This window comes from Procambarus clarkii, chromosome 40 (genome assembly GCF_040958095.1).
Source record: "Procambarus clarkii isolate CNS0578487 chromosome 40, FALCON_Pclarkii_2.0, whole genome shotgun sequence".
Classification (NCBI taxonomy): domain Eukaryota; kingdom Metazoa; phylum Arthropoda; class Malacostraca; order Decapoda; family Cambaridae; genus Procambarus; species Procambarus clarkii.
Window position 1 is genome coordinate 35,807,994 of NC_091189.1, and position 18,617 is coordinate 35,826,610.

Here is an 18,617-nt window from a genome sequence, read left to right on the forward strand (position 1 = left end):
AGAAGTCAACACCAGCAATCAACAGCCAATTATTGCACAACTATATTCTACCCACCTCAAGACTCCGCTCCAATATAGAAGCATCAAGAAATATGGACCAATAGGCTTTCTACAAACACTTCTATTCAATATCCATTGTTTCGTGTTCTGTCTTGTGTTGATACTTTTAATACCCTATTAATATCCTCTAATGCCACATCATCCTTCCCACCTCACTCAAATGTAATGCCACATCACCCTTCCCACCTCACTCAAATGTAGATATAAAATCAGGGAAACGCAAGTTCTAATCAGTTGTGTATTTGTGAAGTCTTTGAAAATGTAATAAGTTTTACGAAACGCGCCCGTGTCGCGTCAGACTAGAAATAAAAATGAATTTTGGAGAAGTGATTTTTGATTTACCTCCAACAGTGAAGCATAATGTACGAAAGATTGAGAAAATTCGTGTTAGAATTATTAATCTTACTTTTTCGGTCATATTTAATAAAATATGTCTACAGGAAAGACTGCTACCAAAATATACTAATATATATATATATATATATATATATATATATATATATATATATATATATATATATATATATATATATATATATATATATATATATAATATTATTAAATATAACCGAAAAATTAAGATTAATAATTCTAACACGAATTTTCTCGATCTTTCTTATGTTTCTTTTCACTGTTGATGGTAATTGAAAAATCAATTCTCCAAAATTCATTTTTATTTCTAGTCTGACGCGACACTTGAACGCATTTCGTATATCTTATTACATTTTCAAAGACTTTTAGTTTACACACACACAACTATTACCTGCAAACACTAAACAGAGTTCTTACTTATGCTATGATTTAAACAGCTTTCATTTTTCATTTTATACCCCCATTTTGGGTGAGGTGATATGTTACAACAGTTTTGGATGAGGTGAACAAAACTTTCAACACAGGATAGAACACGAAACAATGGGTATTGAAGGTAAGAATGGAAGTAATTGCAGAGGGCTTATTGGCCCATATTTCTTGATGCTTCTATATTGGAGCGGAGTCTTGAAGTGGGTAGAATATAGTTGTGCATTAATTGGCTGTTGATTGCTGGTGTTGACTTCTTGATGTGTAGTGCTTCGCAGATGTCAAGCCGCCTGCTATCGCTGTATCTATTGATGATTTCTGTGTTGTTTGCTAAGATTTCTCTGGTGATGGTTTTATTGTGGGAAGAGATTATATGTTCCTTAATGGAGCCCTGTTGCTTATGCATCGTTAATCGCCTGGAAAGAGATGATGTTGTCTTGCCTATATACTGAGTTTTTTGAGGCTTACAGTCCCCAAGAGGGCATTTGAAGGCATAGACGACGTTGGTCTCTTTTAAAGCGTTCTGCTTTGTGTCTGGAGAGTTTATCATGAGTAGGCTGGCCGTTTTTTTGGTTTTATAGTAAATCGTCAATTTTATCTTCTGATTTTTGTCTGTAGGGATAACGTTTCTATTAACAATATCTTTCAGGACCCTTTCCTCCATTTTATGAGCTGTGGAAAAGAAGTTCCTGTAAAATAGTCTAATAGGGGGTATAGGTGTTGTGTTAGTTGTCTCTTCAGAGGTTGCATGGCGTTTCACTTTCCTTCTTATGATGTCTTCAACGAAACCATTGGAGAAGCCGTTGTTTACTAGGACCTGCCTTACCCTGCAGAGTTTTTCGTCGACTTGCTTCCATCCTGAGCTGTGGCTGAGAGCACGGTCGACATAAGCGTTAACAACACTCTTGTACCTGTCTGGGCAGTCACTGTTGGCATTTAGGCACATTCCTATGTTTGTTTCCTTAGTGTAGACTGCAGTGTGGAAACCTCCGCTCCTTTCCATGACTGTTACATCTAGAAAGGGCAGCTTCCCATCCTTCTCCATCTCGTAAGTGAAACGCAACACAGAATTCCGGTCAAATGCCTCTGCCTCAAATGCTTAAAAATGAATTTTGGAGAACTGATTTTTCAATTACCATCGACAGTGAAAAGAAACATTAGAAATATTGAGAAAATTCGTGTTAGAATTATTAATCTTACTTTTTCGGTCATATTTAATAATATATAAATATATATATATATATATATATATATATATATATATATATATATATATATATATATATATGTATATGTATATAATATATATATGTTGTACCTAGTAGCCAGAATGCAGTACTCGGCCTACTATGCAAGGCTCGATTTGCCTAATAAGCCAAGTTTTCCTGAATTTATATATTTTTCATTTTTTTTTATTATGAAATGAAAGAGCTATCCATTTCATTGTGTATGAGTTTATTTTTTTAAATTTAAAACTAACGTAGATATATGACCGAACCTAACCAACCCAACCTAATCTAACCTAACCTATCTTAACCTAACCTAAACTAACATAACATTATGTGTTCCTAATATAATAATACTAATTCAAATAAACAATATTTTTTTTTTTTTTTAATATAGAAAATGACTCGGCCTATTAGGGAAATCTAGCCTTGCATAGTAGGCCGAGAAGTGCGTTCTGGCTACTAAGTACGATATATATATATATATATATATATATATATATATATATATATATATATATATATATATATATATATATTATATATATATATTAGTATATTTTGGTAGCAGTCTTTCCTGTAGACATATATTATTAAATATGACCGAAAAAGTAAGATTAATAATTCTAACACGAATTTTCTCAATCTTTCGTACATTTCTTTTCACTGTTGGTGGTAATTCAAAAATCAATTCTCCAAATAAATAAAAACGAATTTTGGAGAATTGATTTTTTAATTACCACCAACAGTGAAAAGAAATGTACGAAAGATTGAGAAAATTCGTGTTAAAATTATTAATCTTACTTTTTCGGTCATATTTAATAATATATATATATATATATATATATATATATATATATATATATATATATATATATATATATATATATATATAGGGTTGCTAAATTATTCCTAACATATATCATACCCACTCCGTGGTGTGCAGCCAGTATAGTGCCCGTATTTAAACCTGGAAAAACTACAGAATAACCAGTAACGAACAATCACGTGACTCTCAGAAGCACACACAGTCTACCTATGTAAACACAAGTGAATGGAAATGCCTCATTTGGAAGACAGAGGAAAAGGAAGAAAAACAGACAAAAATAAAAGTTTTTGAGACTGATGAGAATTGAAACATTTTCTGAACATTTATACAAAGAGAAGCAAAGAGGCCCCATAGTTTGATAGTCGAAACGGAATACAGAAAACCATCAAAGATTTTTTTTTTCAAATCATAGACCATATAAAGCCTCAATGTGAATGATCTGTGAACCCAACCCAGTTTGAGCATCCAAACTGTATGATTAGGCTTATACGATCCTGCACATACACAATCATACATTCACTGCTCGATGAATATATTTTACCAAATACCAAATAATACACAATATTTAATTAAATAAATATGTATATAAAAAACTAGAAAAAAATATTATTAAAAGTGCGAGATAACAGGCAAACATTTGTGTGAAGGCACACTCACCGACGAACCATGGGTTCCTGGTGTTCTTCTCGACAGTGAGGCTCAGAAAGTACTGGTCGAACCCCCGGACTGGGTTGGCTTGAGGCTGCACGGAGAGTGTTCCCTCGACCTCCAGTTCGTTGCCTGTAGAGGGGGGAGAGAGGGGAGGCAGGTGAGTACTGGGACTATACATATACTGGTAGATATACTAGTAGCGGTCTTCATATACTGGTAGATATACTGGAAGGGGGTCTTCATATACTGGTAGCGGTTTTCTTATATTGGTAGCGGTCTTCTTATACTGGTAGATATACTGGTAGCGGGCGTGTAGACATGTTAGTGAATATGATAGCGTGATATCAATGATTTTAGTGCGAGTTTTCTCTCGTGTTATTGACGTGAGCAGGAAGTGGAAAAATGAACTCTGCAAAGTGCATTTTATAATATTATTTAACCTGATGCTAAGAAACATGTTTGGTTAACTCATGTTTACATTTTCAAAGACAAAGTTTGAATCATTACATTTAAATTGTTTGATGAAGATTAAGCCAGCCAAGATGTGGCACGGGCATGCATGACCTGTAACTCATTACAAGGTGTTAATGCTCCTCGATTTATAGTCGAGGATAAGGTGAAAGTGAAGCACATCGCTTATGGGCCCATATGTCCATTGTAACCGTCCAATCGCCTATGTTTCCTTGGTGGCTGGGGCAGTCTGTTGAGTGTCTCGTCTGCCATCTTAGAGAGCCAGGTGTGTAAAGCAGACAGGAGAGGTGTCAGTTATAAGACAGACAGACAATGAGGCAGACAAGTGAGTCAGGTATGAGGAAGATAATGAGGCAGGAAAGGGAGTCAGGTATGAGGGAGACAGACAATGAGGCAGGTAAGTGAGTCAGGTATGAGGGAGACAGTGAGGCAGGCAAGTGAGTCAGGTATGAGGGAGACAGACAATGAGGCAGGTAAGTGAGTCAGGTATGAGGGAGACAGACAGTGAGGCAGGTAAGTGAGTCAGGTATGAGGGAGACAGACAGTGAGGCAGGTAAGTGAGTCAGGTATGAGGGAGACAGACAGTGAGGCAGGTAAGTGAGTCAGGTATGAGGGAGACAGACAGTGAGGCAGGTGAGTGAGTCAGGTATGAGGGAGACAGACAGTGAGGCAGGTAGATGACACGGACATATTCCCCATTCCTTAATGATAAAGAAATATTACAAACTTTTTCATCTTTCTCAAGCGGATAAGTTGTTAGGAAAAGTTATAATTGGGAATATTTTCCCCTCCATGTCGGACCCGCCGAGTTTTATGGTCCGGGGTCGAGTGAAATACTATAACTCTGGGCCTGGATTTATCAAGCATTTATGCAACAACTCACGAAACCCTTACATCTTACCTTAATCGTCGCGTCTTGTAAACTATTTATTAAATAGTTTACGAGCTGGGAAACTTTCCATGCCAAGGTTACTAGTAGTAACAACACCCTCGTATTGCTTCACATCCGGTAAACATCTTATGAATGTAAACACAGCCGCCATGATTGAGGAAAGATGTACGGGTTTCGTAACTAGTTGCGTAAATACCTGATCAATTCTGGCCCAGGGTTATTGTAGGTGAGTGGTGTTAGGTGGTGTTATTGTAGGTGAGTGGTGTTAGGTGGTGTTATTGTTGGTGAGTGGTGTTATTGTTGGTGAGTGGTGTTAGGTGGTGTTATTGTTGGTGAGTGGTGTTAGGTGGTGTTATTCTTGGTGAGTGGTGTTATTGTTGGTGAGTGGTGTTAGGTGGTGTTATTGTAGGTGAGTGGTGTTAGGTGGTGTTATTCTTGGTGAGTGGTGTTATTGTTGGTGAGTGGTGTTAGGTGGTGTTATTGTAGGTGAGTGGTGTTAGGTGGTGTTATTCTTGGTGAGTGGTGTTATTGTTGGTGAGTGGTGTTAGGTGGTGTTATTGTAGGTGAGTGGTGTTAGGTGGTGTTATTCTTGGTGAGTGGTGTTATTGTTGGTGAGTGGTGTTAGGTGGTGTTATTGTAGGTGAGTGGTGTTAGGTGGTGTTATTCTTGGTGAGTGGTGTTATTGTTGGTGAGTGGTGTTAGGTGGTGTTATTGTAGGTGAGTGGTGTTAGGTGGTGTTATTCTTGGTGAGTGGTGTTATTGTTGGTGAGTGGTGTTAGGTGGTGTTATTGTAGGTGAGTGGTGTTATTGTAGGTGAGTGGTGTTATTGTTGGTGAGTGGTGTTAGGTGGTGTTATTGTAGGTGAGTGGTGTTAGGTAGTGTTATTGTAGGTGAGTGGTGTTATTGTAGGCGAGTGGTGTTAGGTGGTGTTATTGTAGGTGAGTGGTGCTAGGTGGTGTTATTGTAGGGGGGGGGAGGTGTTAGGTGGTGTTATTGTTGACGTTGTTAGGTGTTATCATCAGTGGCAGGTGTTGAGTGACGTGATGAATACGTGAGTGAGCACGCGTCCTCAAGTGAGTTGCTAATCCTTGACTAATTCATCAAGTCGTAGTGAAGGTGTCCTTGAGTGAGGCCTCGAGTGAGTCTGGTCTCCTCAGGCGATCCATGCCTCATTATATCTGTGAGTAACACTTACTCATGAGTAAGTTACTCGCCTGGGTCTACCTTCTCGCTTTGGATATATATGTGATACACATGTGGGGCCAGCTTGACTACCTTGTGGGTCCTCTGACTCACCTAGTGGGCCCAACAACTCACCAGAGGGTTCAGTGACTCACCTGAGGACACGAGGGAGCGGGCCGACCACCCATCGGACCCGATCCACGAGAAGGTTCCGGTAGCGTTGTTTCTCCTGACGGCTCGCATCACGCCCGCCACCTCCTGGTCCGACCCGAAGATGATCACTCCTGCAGGAGGTAGTTATCACGCCTTAGTCATCAAGCACCAGGAGTTATCACGCCTTACTCATCAAGCACCAGGAGTTATCACACCTTAGTCATCAAGCACCAGGAGTTATCACGCCTTAGTCATCAAGCACCAGGAGTTATCACGCCTTAGTCATCAAGCACCAGGAGTTATCACGCCTTAGTCATCAAGCACCAGGAGTTATCACGCCTTAGTCATCAAACACCAGGAGTTATCACGCCTTAGTCATCAAGCACCAGGAGTTATCACGCCAGTAGCGGGGAATTATCACAAAAACTACTTCACCTTCATTGAACAATTATTATATGGGAATTGCCTCCCCTAAAGTACGGAACTATCAAACGCTATTAATGTAAATTAAAGATGATAATTATCCTCCAACAGAAGTGCAAGAGGTTGCAATAACTGTTATCTTAGCAGAAGACCGGGTGGTACAAGAGGATTAGCAGAGGTCAAGATGATATCATGCGTCCTAACACTTACAGGTCAAGTTAGAGAGTTGGTCATAGCTTGAGGGCAAGCTAAGGGTCACGTGACCTCTACCTCACAGCGAGGTGTCCCAAGAACGAGGTGATCACCTCACAGTGCCAGAAAGTCGGTCAGTTTTGATGCCACGAACCACCAGGTCCTGTGATGGATGATGAAGGGAGAGAAGAGCTGGGATGGCCAGCTTTGTTGTGTGTGTGTGTGTGTGTGTGTGTGTGTGTGTGTGTGTGTGTGTGTATGTGTATGTGTATGTGTATGTGTGGGTGTGTGGGTGTGTATGTGTATGTGTGGGTGTGTTGAAACTGTGTATGAAGTGAGCCTCCACCACATCATTTCCTAAATCATTCCATTTGTCAACTTCTCTGACATTAAAAAGTTCTCTCTAATGTCTTTATGGCTCATTTGGGCACTCAATTTCCACTTGTTTCCCCTAGTGCGTGTGCCCCTTACGTTAAACTGTCTGTCTACCGTATCAGTTTCTTTGAGAATCTTGTATGTGGTGATCATCTTCACCTAACTCTCTTGACTTCTTGCGACGTGAGGTTCAATTCCCGTAATCTCTCCTCATAGCTCTTGCCCCTCAGCTCGGGCACTAGTCTGGTGGCAGAGGTTTGCCACCAGACTAGTGCCCGAGCTCTGAACCTTCTCCAATTTAGTTTTATGCTTGACAAGAATGGACTCCATGCTGGAGCTGCATACCCCAGCATTGGTCTGACATATGTGGTATACAAGGTTCCGAAAGATTCCTTACACAAGTTTCTAAAGACCGTTCTTATGTTGGCCAACCTGGCATATGCATATGCCGCTGATGTTATCCTCTTGATATGGGCTTCAGGGGACAGGTCTAGTGTAATATCAACCCCCAGGTATTTCTCTCTGATTCTAGAAGAATTTCATCTCCGAAATGATGGTCGCCTTGTTGTACTCGCCTAGTTGAGCTTGTACCTATTGGAATCTGTTTTATCCAAAATTACAGTTCGAGATGGCGCCAAGTTTCCTCAAGATTCCCGTAGTCAGTTTGCCACAGATTCAATAACATTTGTATTTCCGTGAGAATTGTTAGTGTTGTGAACATGTCTCTCCGGATTCCCTATATCTTCAAGTGATTTGATTTTCATTTGTTAAAGCAATTTTCTTAACTCCTGCCTCTCAACTCCGGGACCAGTCCTGTGACCTCTGACAGGTCTCGAGCTCCATGTTTAAAGACAAGTGGACTATTTGGTGACGTATATTCGAAAATTTGCTATAATTTGAAAATTTGCAAATGTCCTACATTATACTGTATATGTAATGTAGTATTGCCTTGTAAAATTTATGTATATATGATTTATATTGTGTTTTATTAAATAAAGATAAAAAAAAAATATCTATCGAACTTATTTGGTTCCCTGCAAACACAGCGTAACGGACCCGATTGTTTCCTTGTTACAACATGTTAGTAACTCGTTACATCTTGTTATAACGTTTTTATGATGTGAAGAAAGTTGTGAGAATTTGTTATGTTGGTTGTTACAACTTGTTATAGTGGTTGTTACAACTTGTTATAGTGGTTGTTACAACTTGTTATAGTGGTTGTTACAACTTGTTATAGTGGTTGTTACAACTTGTTATAGTGGTTGTTACAACTTGTTATAGTGGTTGTTACAACTTGTTATAGTGGTTGTTACAACTTGTTATAGTGGTTGTTACAACTTGTTATAGTGGTTGTTACAACTTGTTATAGTGGTTGTTACAACTTGTTATAGTGGTTGTTACAACTTGTTATAGTGGTTGTTACAACTTGTAATAATGGTTGTTACAACTTGTTATAGTGGTTGTTACAACTTGTTATAGTGGTTGTTACAACTTGTTATAATGGTTGTTACAACTTGTTATAGTGGTTGTTACAACTTGTTATAGTGGTTGTTACAACTTGTTATAATGGTTGTTACAACTTGTTATAGTGGTTGTTACAGCTTGTTATAATGGTTGTTACAACTTGTTATAATGGTTGTTACAACTTGTTATAGTGGTTGTTACAACTTGTTATAGTGGTTGTTACAACTTGTTAAAGTGGTTGTTACAACTTGTTAAAGTGGTTGTTACAACTTGTTATAATGGTTGTTACAACTTGTTATAGTGGTTGATACAACTTGTTATAGTGGTTGTTTCAGCTTGTTATAATGGTTGTTACAACTTGTTATAATGGTTGTTACAACTTGTTAAAGTGGTTGTTACAACTTGTTATAGTGGTTGTTACAACTTGTTATAATGGTTGTTACAACTTCTTATAGTGGTTGTTACAGCTTGTTATAGTGGTTGTTACAACTTGTTATAGTGGTTGTTACAACTTGTTATAATGGTTGTTACAACTTGTTATAGTGGTTGTTACAACTTGTTATAATGGTTGTTACAACTTGTTATAGTGGTTGTTACAACTTGTTATTTGTTATAACTTTTTTCAAACGTTATAGCAACGTCGTAGTTTCGTCGTATATTTGGCAAGAATTGGCCCAACATGATAACATGTAATCTGGGCCTTGGGAGATGTGATATCAGCTGGCATATATTTCACTGAGCCTCATTCTATGAGGGTTCTCTTTGTCACTTTATGGCCTGTCGTTCCTCCGGTTCAAGAATCAAAGCTTTATTGGTTTGCACTTGTTTGAGTTGAACTGCAATATCCACTTATTGGACCTCTCTTCCTCTCTTACAACATTCATCATCACTACGTAATAGAAGACAAATACGAGGCTGCAACTATTATTCAACAGTGCTTTTAATGTCTATCTGGTTGTGTGGGGAAAGATCTGATTAAGGCTGCTTGACCTGGTCTGGCATGCTCTCGGACGCAGGTTCGAATCCTCGTCACGGCCCTTGTGGATTTGTTCACCTGGTCAAACTTTGTTGGCTGGACAGAGTGGCCAACCAGCAGGGATAAATACAGCTGTGATGTTTACTCTTTTATGAAGTTGCTTTCTGCTACGTCTACCAGGTTTACTGTCCATGTCACGTCTTACGTTCACATTTCCTAATCAAGTTGGTTTAGATTTAATTTTCTCATTGCTATCAATGCTGCTCAGAATCTTTAAGGTGTTTCTGGCGCTCCATGCACAATATTTCTGGAAGTCTCATTTCATATTCATGTAATGAATGGTCTTGTGTGGCTCTCGGGGGGGGGGGGGGGGATGTAGATCATCTAACACCCACTTTCTCTACCACCACATAAAACCTTCTTGCCGCATACTTCATGTAGTTGGTTTTCTTTTCGTAATTGATCTCAAAAAACGCGTTGTGTATTTTTACCATCGGTGTTTCTTCTCCTCTTCCTGTGTACTAACCTAGTTGCACTCACCAAGTTGTGCCTGCACCCAGTTGAGCTCTGGCTCCTTGGTCACGCCTCTCTACCATCAATCAACTTGTGTACAGGTTCCTGAGCCTACTGGGCTTTATCATATCTATACTTAAAACTGTGTTTGGAGTAAGCCTCCACCAAATCACTTCCTAATGCATTCCATTTATTAACTACTCTGATACTTAAAAAAATCTTTCTAATGTCTTTATGGCTCATTTGGGCACTCAATTTCCATCAGTGTCCCCTAGTGAGTGTGTCCCATGTGTTAAATAAACTTTTTATCAACCCCTATCAATACCTTTGAGAATCTTGTATGTGGTAATCATGTTCCCTCCAACTATCCTGTCTTCTAGCAACGTGAGGTTTAATTCCCGTAGTTTCTCCTCATAGCTCATACCCTTCAGTTCGGGCTCTAGTCTGGTGGCAAACCTCTGAGCCTTCTCCAATTTAGTTTTATGCTTGAACATATATGGACTCCATGCTAAAGCTGCATACTCTAGGATTGGTCTGACATACGTGGTATACAAAGTTCTGAATGATTTCCTAAAGGCTATTCTTACGTTGGCCAACCTGGCATATGCCGCTGATGTTATTCTCTTGATATGGGCTTCAGGGGACAGGTCTGGCGTGATATCAACCCCCCAGGTCCTTCTCTGATTGTTGAAGAATTTCCTCTCCCAAATGATACCTTGTAACTCATGTCTTGCTCCCTACACCTATCTTCATTACATTACATTTCCTCAGGTTAAACTCTAACAACCATTTGTTGAACCATTCCTGCAGCTTGTCCAGGTCTTCTTGAAGCCTCATACTGTCCTCTGTCTTAATCCTCCCCATAATTTTCGCGTCGTCAACAAACATTGAAAGGAATGAGTCTATACCCTCCGGGAGATCATTTACGTATATCAGAAACAGGATAGGTCCAAGTACAGAGCCCTGTGGGACTCCGCTTGTGACTTCCCGCCAATCTGAGGTCTCACCCCTCACTGTAACTCTCTGCTTCCTATTGCTTAGGTACTCCCTTATCCACTAGAGCACCTTACCAGCTACTCTTGCATGTTTTTCCAACTTACGTACCAGTCTTTTATGGGGTACTGTGTCAAAGGCTTTTCCTTCAGTCCAAGAAGATGCAGTCCGCCCATCCTTCTCATTCTTGCTTAATCTTTGTCACCTGATCGTAGAATTCTATTAAGCCTGTAAGGCAAGATTTACCCTCCCTGAACCCATGTTGATGAAATGTCACGAAGTCCCTTCTCTCCAGATGTGTTACTAGGTTTTTTCTCACGATCTTCTCCATTACCTTACATGGTATACGTATGTGTGTGTGTGTGTGTGTGTGTGTGAGCGCGTGCGCGCGAGTGCGTGTGCGTGCGTCGTGTGTGTGTGAGCGCGTGCATATGATTGCGTGAGTGCGGAACGAGAGAGATATAGCGAGAGTGAGCTACAGACTCCCAAAATGAGTTCCAGTGCCAATTAACACAGGGATTGTTCCTTTTGTGTAGCAAAATAATTTACCAACATTCTCCCTGGATGTCAGAAAGGGTGAAAGAGAACACTAATGAAAAACGGGAATAAGAGAATAAAAACTGGAGAGGGCAGCAGCGGTAACGAAAGGGGGAGGAGAGGCAGGAGTGATAAAAAGAATAGAGAAACAGGGAAGAATGGACTACTGGAGAGAGAGAGAATATCAAATGCTCCTCGAAAACTGTCAAAACATTCCATCACCGGTTGATCCTGAGGCAGTCCCCCCCCCTGAGGCAGTCCCTCCCTGAGGCAGTCCCCCCCCTGAGGCAGTCCCCCCTGAGGCAGTCCCCCCCCCTGAGGCAGTCCCAACCCTGAGGCAGTCCCTCCCTGAGGCAGTCCCTCCCTGAGGCAGTCCCTCCCTGAGGCAGTCCCCACCCTGATGCAGTCCCCCACCCTGAGGCAGTCCCCACCCAGAGGCAGTCCCCACCCTGAGGCAGTCCCTCCCTGAGGCAGTCTCTCCCTGAGGCAGTCCCTCCCTGAGGCAGTCCCACCCTGAGGCAGTCCCTCCCTGAGGCAATCCCTCCCTGAGGCAGTCCCCACCCTGAGGCAGTCCCTCCTTGAGGCAGTCGATCCCCACCCTGAGGCAGTCCCCATCCTGAGGCAGTCCCCCACCCTGAGGCAGTCCCCCACCCTGAGGCAGTCCCCCACCCTGAGGCAGTTCCCCACCCTGAGGCAGTTCCCCACCCTGAGGCAGTCCCCACCCTGAGGCAGTCCCCACCCTGAGGCAGTCCCCACCCTGAGGCAGTCTCCACCCTGAGGCAGTCCCCACCCTGATGCAGTCCCCCCACCCTGAGGCAGTCCCCACCCTGAGGCAGTCCCCACCCTGAGGCAGTCCCCACCCTGAGGCAGTCTCCACCCTGAGGCAGTCCCCACCCTGATGCAGTCCCCCACCCTGAGGCAGTCCCCTCCCTGAGGCAGTCCCCCCCTGAGGCAGTCCCCACCCTGAAGCAGTCCCCCCCTGAGGCAGTCCCCCACCCTGAGGCAGTCCCCCACCCTGAGGCAGTCCCCCACCCTGAGGCAGTCCCCCACCCTGAGGCAGTCCCCCACCCTGAGGCAGTCCCCCACCCTGAGGCAGTCCCCCTACCCTGAGGCAGTCCCCCACCCTGAGGCAGTCCCCCACCCTGAGGCAGTCCCCCACCCTGAGGCAGTCCCCACCCTGAGGCGGTCCCCACCCTGAGGCGGTCCCCACCCTGAGGCGGTCCCCACCCTGAGGCGGTCCCCACCCTGAGGCGGTCCCCACCCTGAGGCAGTCCCCACCCTGAGGCAGTCCCTCCCTGAGGCAGTCCCACCCTGAGGCAGTCCCCACCCTGAGGCAGTCCACACCCTGAGGCAGTCCCCCACCCTGAGGCAGTCCCCCACCCTGAGGCAGTCCCCCACCCTGATGCAGTCCCCCACCCTGAGGCAGTCCCCCACCCTGAGGCAGTCCCCCACCCTGAGGCAGTCCCCCACCCTGAGGCAGTCCCCCACCCTGAGGCAGTCCCCCACCCTGAGGCAGTCCCCCACCCTGAGGCAGTCCCCCACCCTGAGGCAGTCCCCCACCCTGAGGCAGTCCCCCACCCTGAGGCAGTCCCCCACCCTGAGGCAGTCCCCCACCCTGAGGCAGTCCCCCACCCTGAGGCAGTCCCCCCCCCCTGAGACAGTCCCCCACCCTGAGGCAGTCCCCCACCCTGAGGCAGTCCCCCACCCTGAGGCAGTCCCCACCCTGAGGCAGTCCCCACCCTGAGGCAGTCCCTCCCTGAGACCGTCCCCCCTTGAGGCAGTCCCTCCCTGAGACAGTCCCACCTTGAGGCAGTCCCCACCCTGAGGCAGTCCCCACCCTGAGGCAGTCCCCACCCTGAGGCAGTCCCCACCCTGAGGCAGTCCTTACCCTGAGGCAGTCCCCACCCTGAGGCAGTCCCCACCCTGAGGCAGTCCCTCCCTGAGACAGTCCCCACCCTGAGGCAGTCCCCCACCCTGAGGCAGTCCCACCCATGAGGCAGTCCCACCCCTGAGGCAGTCCCCCACCCTGAGGCAGTCCCCCACCCTGAGGCAGTCCCCCCCCCGAGGCAGTCCCCCACCCTGAGGCAGTCCCCCACCCTGAGGCAGTCCCCACCCTGAGGCAGTCCCTCCCTGAGACCGTCCCCCCTTGAGGCAGTCCCTCCCTGAGGCAGTCCCCACCCTGAGGCAGTCCCCACCCTGAGGCAGTCCCCACCCTGAGGCAGTCCCCACCCTGAGGCAGTCCCCCACCCTGAGGCAGTCCCCACCCTGAGGCGGTCCCCACCCTGAGGCGGTCCCCACCCTGAGGCGGTCCCCACCCTGAGGCGGTCCCCACCCTGAGGCAGTCCCCACCCTGAGGCAGTCCCCACCCTGAGGCAGTCCCCACCCTGAGGCAGTCCCCCACCCTGAGGCAGTCCCCCACCCTGAGGCAGTCCCCCACCCTGAGGCAGTCCCCCACCCTGAGGCAGTCCCCCACCCTGAGGCAGTCCCCCACCCTGAGGCAGTCCCCCACCCTGAGGCAGTCCCCGCCCTGAGGCAGTCCCCACCCTGAGGCAGTCCCCACCCTGAGGCAGTCCCTCCCTGAGGCAGTCCCCACCCTGAGGCAGTCCCCACCCTGAGGCAGTCCCATGTTCAACAATACAGTTAAAAAACAGCCCGTCCTCATCAACAAACAGCCCGTCCTCATCAACAAACAGCCCGTCCTCATCAACAAACAGCCCGTCCTCATCAACAAACAGCCCGTCCTCATCAACAAACAGCCCGTCCTCATCAACAAACAGCCCGTCCTCATCAACAAACAGCCCGTCCTCATCAACAAACAGCCCGTCCTCATCAACAAACAGCCCGTCCTCATCAACAAACAGCCCGTCCTCATCAACAAACAGCCCGTCCTCATCAACAAACAGCCCGTCCTCATCAACAAACAGCCCGTCCTCATCAACAAACAGCCCGTCCTCATCAACAAACAGCCCGTCCTCATCAACAAACAGCCCGTCCTCATCAACAAACAGCCCGTCCTCATCAACAAACAGCCCGTCCTCATCAACAAACAGCCCGTCCTCATCAACAAACATCCCGTCCTCATCAACAAAGGCCAAGTGCTCGTAATCCTGGCGCCAAACACACTGTTTATGAATGAAAAACGGTTTACACATGATTCACAATTGATGATGTATGACAAGGTGTAGAACAGGTATTTGTTGACGACCTCTGTTCGAATCCCAACTCTGTAACTCATCCACGCCCTACAAGTGCAAGTAACTGCCAACAGAACCTGAACAACAGAGCTGGGATTGGAAGTAACTACGTGAACGCCGCACTGAGATCACTTGGACCGTCATTATCTTTGAGTCAAGTGTTCCAAGTGTTCCCAGTCATATATATATATGGAGTTTGGCTGCTGGATAAGGAGCGTTTAGCTATAGTTAGTGGGCAACTTGAACTGTGAGACACACAGCTCAGATCCCTGAAGACTCTTAACCCACCTCTGGCGCTGTGCTTGAGCAGGAGCCGCTGCACGATGTAGTCGTAGGCTGCCTCTTCGGCCACGCCGGAGTCCTTCACCAGCTTCTCCTTGACGGCGATGCAGATGTTGTTGAGGGCCAGCAAGTCCTCCAGCTCCTCGAACGCCTGTAAAGTTTGTGTAAAATGTCTTGAATGTGAAGGGAAGGAATTCTTATTAATAACGTTTAGGGGGATTGCTTTATTGACCGTCCAGAGAAGAGAAAGAGGAACTGAGGGAATGAGAGAGGAGGAGAGTGGAGAGGGGGATGAGAAGGGGGAGAATGCCGATGAATTGACTCGGTATTCTACACAAGTTGATGCTTGTAAAAATAATTAAACATAAATTGTTATCGACTATTATTAAAAAACTAAGCTAGCAAGAGATATTCATTAATCGTATTAACTGCTATAGAATGCAACATGCTATGCCCGTTCAAGCCACGACACCCCCCCCCCCCCCCCAAGACTCTCATTTGTTGGATTTGAGTGTCAAAGAATGACGTTTTCTGGAATATAAAATAATAATAATTACATGAATAGTTAGACTTATGTGAGGTTATGGTAGATGTTTCAGTTTTGTTCACACTTACTTGTATATGTCGTACGTGGATGAAGCAGGTAATGAGGTGCGAATCGAAAAAATTGCGAGCGATGCTCTAATCGAGAAGAGTTCGACTGTAAGCGGTTATGAGGCGGTGTAAACAGTATTTCATCCATAAGGGGGAGGTTTGGTCCTTGTTAGTGAGGGTGAGCTGGCACAATGACGTGATAAAATAGCCTAAACTGCTCGGACAAGAACGACGTGGAGAGCCATAAGCCGGGGACCCAGAACAACAGCCACCATCACATGAACACTCGCCCGCCCTTGTTCAATCATGCCCCCCCCCTCCCCCGGAGGTCCAATCATGCCCAACAGGTTCAATCATACCTCAAAAGGTTCAATCACGCCATGAAATGTTCAATTGCGCCCCCAGAGATTCAATAACGCTATTGGTTGAACCACGCCTCCCAGAACTTCAATAACGCCCCACAGGAATTCAAACCCGCTCCACAGGAGTTCAATAACAACCCCACAGGAGTTCAAACCCGCCCCAGTGTGGGAAAATCTGACTCCAATAATTTGTAATTAAAATAAAATAATTAGATAGCTGTGAAGGACCACCCCCTTTTGATTAAAAGTGGAAAACAAAATGAGACAATTAAACTGATCCCAAGAACTAGTGTCCTGTGAATCTTAGTGAAACTGTATTTCTTATGTAAAGGGAGTCAAATTAACCTGCACAAAATTGGGGGTTACATGGTAAAAGATTAATGCATCCCTAGCATTATTCTGGCGCTGGTTCTTCGCCAGAGTAAATAAATTATGAAAGTAAATAAGGCTGATTATATAATATTAATTAGAGGTAAATGCACCTCAATATACTACTGGAATATTGAATAGTATATGGTAAATCAATGGGTTAATATAATTGATCTCCTTGGGAGATCACTAATATAACTACAGAGTTATTACTACGGATAAACACGGACAGCTTAGCTGTAAATCTAAAGAGGTGTAATCAGTTGCCACGCTCCACCGACGACGTGTTGCATCCGGCAAATTGTTGCACGTGAAGGTGGGGAAGCCTAGCGCCTCGGTTGACCTGGACCCGGTGCTGGAAGGCAATTACATCGTAGAAATCTTCTACATAACGAACTACAAGTACATCCTGGATTAAGGAATTCTTCCTATAGGAAAACAATTGATATATATGTTCAAGCACTGTAAAATTCTTCTACTGAAATAATGAATATAATCGCCTATTTAGATTATAAAACTGCTAGAGAAGACACGTACGGGATTTTGTTATTTTACATACGGCCTAACGACAACTAGCCTAAATGTTAACTGTGGCCACATGATAGTAGAAAGGAAATAATAGTTGTCGAGCCGCGTGTCCGTTGATGTAGAGAACTGTGCAATCCTTCGTCCTCCAAGTGCTGCGTGAAAGGCGTTAACTATGGTATTGCAGTTATACTAGTCCTGGGACACGGCTGTGATGTGCAACATGACGTGGCACCGCTCTACTGGTCGTGGGAGCGAAATAAACAAGATCGAGACGTAGCTGTCTGTTGCACGGTGCTAATGGCGTCCAAGTCGCGTGGGGACGGGCGACGTTCTCCCGTCTTCTTCCTCTTCCCGATTGCGCATGCGCGGCTCTCGATAGACATCTCGAGCGTAAATGGATATATATATATATCGGAATTAACTAAGGAAAGAAGAGATGGTGACGAGTATTGATGTCACATTTAATTCTTTCGTGTTAAAATATAACTTTGCGTAACATAAATTGGGTTTATTAAAGTCCGCAGCTAATCGAGGAAATTAAAGTGAAATCATTTACATTAAAATAATTTCCTCTAGAATGTTTAATATGAACTAAGTAAAGGAGTTCCAGTAAGCAGTAATATGCTGCGAAATTAAACTTATTAGTAAGTAACTATTTTTAGTAAAAGAATTGATAAACTGGACTCTGTTATATATCCAACTAAATGTGGAAAGAATTCATGTTTCTGCCTGTCGTTCCTCACGTCGTTACTCTGACTAGGAAGAACCTGGCAATATGTTTAATATAAATCATGATGATGATTAAATCTACAAGTTAGTGATTATAGTAACTACTTGTGGTTAATACAAAGAAAGGTTGTATAAAATACAAAGGTTGTATAAAATACAAAAGATGTATGAAACTGTTGGTTATTTCCAACACATAGGAGTTCAAACCCGCCCCCACAGGAGTTCAATCACGCCCCCCACAGAAGTTCAATAATACACCCACAGGAGTTCAATCACGCCCCCCCCCCCCACAGAAGTTCAATAATACACCCACAGGAGTTCAAACACGCCCCACAGGAATTCAATCACGCCCCACAGGAGTTCAATCACGCCTCATTTGATCTTCTATTGATCTATTATCTTCTCACTACAATTAATCTTCAGTTGCAAATTACAAATATTACAGTTGATGAATGTACATATACTCAGCCCTAGATATGGTCATGTGCGGTCATTCCTGAGTAATTGTTAATGTTGTTATAAACGTGTTTGTTTATTATTTTATTATAATTATTTGTTTACTTATTTTATTATAATAAACGCGTACATATAAACGCGTATATACATAAATAGTGGATTCTACAGAAGGTAGGAAGATACCCCTCCCTCCCTCTCTCTCTCTCTCTCTCTCTCTCTCTCTCTCTCTCTCTCTCTCTCTCTCTCTCTCTCTCTCTCTCTCTCTCTCTCTCTCTCTCCTCTCTCTCTCTCTCTCTCTCTCTCTCTCTCTCTCTCTCTCTCCTCTCTCTCTCTCCTCTCTCTCCTCTCTCTCTCTCTCTCTCTCTCTC

General features: G+C 44.3%; 1 protein-coding gene across 1 annotated transcript in view; it reads right to left on the reverse strand.

The window, feature by feature from the left end:
• LOC123757792 (metabotropic glutamate receptor 6-like) overlaps positions 1–18,617 on the reverse strand; it is a 636,685-nt gene that overhangs the window by 172,343 nt on the left and 445,725 nt on the right. The window contains exons 4-6 of the mRNA XM_069338962.1: positions 15,218–15,362; positions 6,265–6,393; positions 3,571–3,693 (exon numbers count right to left, since the gene is read on the reverse strand). Of these exons, the coding sequence (XP_069195063.1) occupies positions 3,571–3,693; positions 6,265–6,393; positions 15,218–15,362 (397 nt within the window). The remainder of the gene's footprint in view (positions 1–3,570; positions 3,694–6,264; positions 6,394–15,217; positions 15,363–18,617) is intronic.